General features: G+C 39.6%; 1 protein-coding gene across 1 annotated transcript in view; it reads right to left on the bottom strand.

Moving 5' to 3' along the window:
* Window positions 1–1565: 1565 nt before the first annotated feature.
* Window positions 1566–5185, bottom strand: part of SARC_11113 (hypothetical protein) — a 7289-nt gene continuing 3669 nt past the window's right edge. Inside the window, exons 4-11 of the mRNA XM_014294812.1 lie at window positions 5043–5124; window positions 4242–4365; window positions 3764–3894; window positions 3487–3530; window positions 3095–3252; window positions 2561–2661; window positions 2148–2282; window positions 1566–1918 (exon numbers count right to left, since the gene is read on the bottom strand). Of these exons, the coding sequence (XP_014150287.1) occupies window positions 1847–1918; window positions 2148–2282; window positions 2561–2661; window positions 3095–3252; window positions 3487–3530; window positions 3764–3894; window positions 4242–4365; window positions 5043–5124 (847 nt within the window). The 3' untranslated portion in view covers window positions 1566–1846. The remainder of the gene's footprint in view (window positions 1919–2147; window positions 2283–2560; window positions 2662–3094; window positions 3253–3486; window positions 3531–3763; window positions 3895–4241; window positions 4366–5042; window positions 5125–5185) is intronic.

Genomic DNA, 5185 nt, shown 5'->3' with positions numbered 1-5185 from the left:
GCGTCCGTGCGTTCGTGCGTACGTTTGTACGTTTGTGCGTGCTTGCATTAGTACGTGCGTGCGTGCGTATGTGCGTTTGTGCGTGCTTGCATTAGTACGTGAGTGCGTGCGTGCGGGTGTGTGTGCGTGCGTGTGTGTGAATATATACTTTATAATATAATATATAACAGTACATAATGTATAATATATAACATTTAGTATATATTATATATTATATAATATATAATGTATAATACAGACTATATATCATATATAATGTAATATAATATAAAATATATTATATATAATATATAGTATATAGTATATAATATATAATATATAGTAAATAGTCTGTAATATATAGTACATAGTACATAACATAACATTTAAGATATAATAAACAATATATAGTATATTATAAATAAAATATGATATTTATAATATATTATATATAATATATTTTATATTTTATATAATATATAATATACAATATATACTATATAATATGTAACATAAGATATAATATATAAAGTATAAAATATAATGTATAAAATATAAAATATAATATAGATATATATAATATGTATATATATATATATATATTATAATATATTTATATATATATATATATATAAAGTTCTCTAGTTCTTCCAATGTCTCCCAGTCCTTGCGCACTACTCCCATCATGCTTGCAAACATTGCCAGTGTACATGCGACATACCGTTCATAGACCTCTGAGGCGTACACACACCTACTTGTGCTACTGACTATCACAGATACAAGCTCAGCCAATTTGATACAGCCATCATGATGAAATACTACTGCTCGCCGCTGTTTAAGCAAACGGCAAAGGGTATCGACATTGGAGTGCATTCAGATACCTCTCTGACCTTCCCTTGAAATGTAATTATCGTGCGTGGGAGCGATAGTGACTCACCGCTACGGTGAAATGTAAAAGTATAACATTATTTACACACCTATCTGAACCATTTGGGCACATCTATAGTGGAGACTGTCGTTCTAGTAGTGGGGTTGCACTTTGGCCGTCATTCGCGCATGGCTCGGACAATCTCTACTCTAGGACATTATTTAAATAAATTCGAAATTTAGATTGCGGGGAGGCGTGAACCGTATGGACTAAGAAGTGGGAGGGATAATGTACCGCAACGCCAACCTCTATCAAGCGCACAAGGCATTCTAACTACTAGGATGGGCGAGCTATAGAATTCGGCAAATTATTCACATCAGCTTGGTGTGGGGTTTTTAGGAATCTAGAAGTTAATTGGTGATAAAAGGCGACTAACACCATTCGTACGCCGCTTGTCTGATGTTTTGGGGTGTGAGCACTCTTGGCCACTGGGAAATACGCAAACGGGCTGTAATTGGACATAAACTATCATACAAGAACTTGTACTTTTAGCCATAAACCTAATTACGAAATCGACATCATTGTTTCTAGCCTGCTCAATAATAATACTATCACAGATTTTCGTGCATTGTCTGATACATTACAATCTAATAAAGCAGTAGCGCTCTCTCGCTTACTATTGCTAAAAATACTTATAGCTCATAAAAAGCTGCAGTGTTTCCGCTCGTGCTGGGATATATAGCAATGCTTAGTTTATTGTACAAGTGACTTGCATTTGAATTTAACTTTTGAAAAATGTACAATCCAAAACAACCGTAGGTCAACAACTTCAACCTGGATCAGATCGCATCATCTGGTCGAGACTTTACCAACGAATACCCTGATTCTATCTAGGTCACTATTTAGTTTCTAAGTTTCTATTTCAATTAACTCAGTGTTAAGTGTTTTAGGGTTTAGAGTGTTAAAGTGTTACCACTGACACTCAGATCGTGGGGTACACTAACCGGTTTTTGCTGAATTTGCTAGCAATACCTTTTCCGAATTCCAAATTTCACGCAATTGATCTTTAACCTGGCGAATAACAACGATCAAGTCTTAGATCACCAGCAACGACACATCCTATATGTGAAAGCACAGCACAATTGTATAGTGTGCTTTCGCACATGACTATACATAGCGTTCTTTGCATCTCACAACCAACGTGCAGACGAGCAACGAATAAAGCATAAATGGGGACTAATACTGGAAAATGACCACAATACGCATCAGCATCGAACTTGCATCATCATCACTAACGCACCTCAACCTCTGCGAATATGAAGTCGATTGTGCGGTATGAAAGGTCCCAAATACGTGGCTGTGGAATGTCCAATTTGCGAGCCGCCATAGCATACTCGTGTGACAGTGTTGTGGAGAACACGCCCATGTCATCAGTCTGTGAAGGCAATCAGAAAAGTTTGAGTTAGGATCTTGGGAGTGTTTTTTCCTTCAATGGTTATATTTTCTCGCAATATTGCAAGCTTACAAATACACAGCCAATATGGAGACATCTGTGTGACGTAATATACAAACTATCTCGGAATGTTTAGACTATATAACTATTTCTCCAACTCTAACCACCTCCATTGCACGTCTAGTTCAGTGTTCTAGGTCTCGCTCCCTTATATTACCCAAATAGACATACAAAGATTACCCTCATCTACAAGCGCTTACACTTATCGCACAAGGATAGTCCTTCTCGTACAGGTCGTGGAAGTGATGATCATCGTAGTCCTTCACAGACTGTCCCATTACATTGGACGACATGCATATCTCTGCGAAATAAAAGAATTCGCTTAAAGAGTTAATACGTGATAACACCAAATATCACGTACTTCCCTAACAGATGACGGTGTTTAACTAACGGTGCAAAACTAACGAGCCCGATTCGTGCTTCATACACGAATTAAAGGGTGAATTTCCACGCTCTTCTCATTTCCTCTAGGACATCCACAATAACACCTTGTGTGGTAAGTTTAAAAGAAGGTGTATGTGAAGCAGCACAGTAGTACGTCTTCACTCAAAAAATGACCACTCAAAGTAATTGTTCCGAATATGCTTTGGATACGGACGTCTGAGCTGAACATTCGAACAAAAGCGAACCATAAAATAGGGGAGACAAGAAGAGCACGATCTACACAAATAAGGCATGAATGCACAAATGAGAGGGTGTGTGTGTGTGCGCAACATGTACTTGTGTTTAGGTACCTAGTGGTATCTGGGCCTTCAACACTGCGTCTTCCACGCCGTCCTGCATGAAGCATCCATGGCCAATGCGATCAGCTTTGAGTTCATTGACAATGTACAGGCTTTCTTCGGTGTTCTTTATCTCCGCAAAGTGGATTGCGAGTTTCAAATCCTTCTGTCTGTAAGCAAGCGGGCAGTATCGATTACGCGATGGTGTGTGCCATTACAGGTAACAGTGCTTGGTTTATATTTACCACAATGACAAATACATATAGCAAAATAGATAATCTTATATTGGATGCAAAAAAATCCAAGTTCTCGCCCTTTCCACTCATCTGCGATACTCTTGACAAAAAGCGCGGTAGTGTAATATTCTCAGCTATAACCTTCTGCACAGTAGAATCACCTCTTACCTGGCTAGGTCCCATGCACTCTGAAAATCGCGCGCGTCTTTGTGCTGCAATAGTCATTTTCCAGGAGCAGCCCAAATCATTATTGAAGTTATGAAATTGTCGATCATTGCACGGAAATGAAGGAAGAGAGAAAGTTGAGTAAGAAATTGCTAATGATGAAAGTGGCCTAGATTACAGGTCTGGGTACGGGTGTATACATGTGTTATTGGAATTACTACAAAGCTCGATATGCCTGACAATTTAAAGGCTATACCTATAAGTTTCGAGTCAAACTCACCGTTGGATCTCCACTGAAATCCACGCCCACAACAAACGGTTTATTCTGCGCTGCTATCCTGACGGTCTCCAGAGCCTTCTCTACTGAACCCCTTCTATCGATGCTGAGTATAAGCCGTACGACGATTGCACCTACAGGCGTATGTGACAATTGACCCATTGGAGATTGCCGTTGGATTGTATATATGCGCACAAGTGCTGTATCTGAATGTAGACTGTACATTGCAATCTATCTGTACACCTCCCACAATACCCACACGTAGCACATCTGCACACCTGTTGCGTGGGTCTTGCAACGGTAATTGTAGTTTCACATCGCCTACACTCCTATTGGACACAGACCGACTTACCCAGCACATCCAAACAGAAAATTCATCATTCTGCGTATAATGTCTACGCATATAAAGCATGCACACTCAAAAACTAGTTACAATCCGATACAGAAATTCACATACAATACAGTTGGTTGTTAACCATACCTTGGTGTTTGTCTTGAGCTGTTTTCAGTGCGTCGATGACTGTGCGCACATACTCGGCACTGGTGGGAGTATCCTTGGGAGTGGTCCGAAGCTCCAGGTACCTCACACCATCGTTTGCAAAGCCCTGCGATGTAAACAGACACCAAATTTGGGAAGTATGGGAAAATAGTAAGTCTCGAATTTAAGTTCATATATTCACATTGCAACAATGAGATGTTGGCGCGACTACAATGATTAGATCGAGATTGCAATACAGATGCTATATTTGGCATTAATAACGTACTTTCGAGTCATATGGCGTACAAGGGGTATTAGCATTCTATTTGAGGTTCGAGGAATGAACACAACCAGGCTACTATTATATTCTGGAAACTCATAGTCTCGAGGATGACATAGCACATGCAGTAGTAAACTCCTATCTATACCATGAACCATGCTAAGCATTTGTTTAAAATATAGGTACAAGGCATAGGCTTAATCATAACTCATCATAAACATATTTTGGAGAACTCATACAGCTCTCGAACCCACCCATTTCAGATTTATAATTATTTCAAGTCACACACCCCTATATTGTCATACGGTCCCAGCACACTGATGCATACAGTAAGACTGGGGTTTACAATAGTGAACTGCAGCGTACCTCTACAGTAGTAATACACGATCGTACACCGTGATATCGTGTTAAGCTGTGGCACGACAAACTCTCGACACAGCCACCCGATTTGAGCATACGGCATGCCAATTATTAAAAAAACCCTGGCGCACTCAACAAGGTTCGCATGCAGTGCTATGCATTACCTGTACCACATCCTTGGCTACTATTGAGATCGCCTCTTCCGAGCCCGTCAGCGCGTGAATGGCTCTAAATACATCGAAACACCTGTGCAAGGTCGTATGCGAATCGGGATTAGATCAAACACTCCTACCAGATTCATATATAT

The sequence above is a fragment of the Sphaeroforma arctica genome, assembly GCF_001186125.1.
Source record: "Sphaeroforma arctica JP610 unplaced genomic scaffold supercont1.1533, whole genome shotgun sequence".
Taxonomy (NCBI): domain Eukaryota; class Ichthyosporea; order Ichthyophonida; genus Sphaeroforma; species Sphaeroforma arctica.
This window is presented reverse-complemented; position numbering and strand designations above follow the sequence as displayed.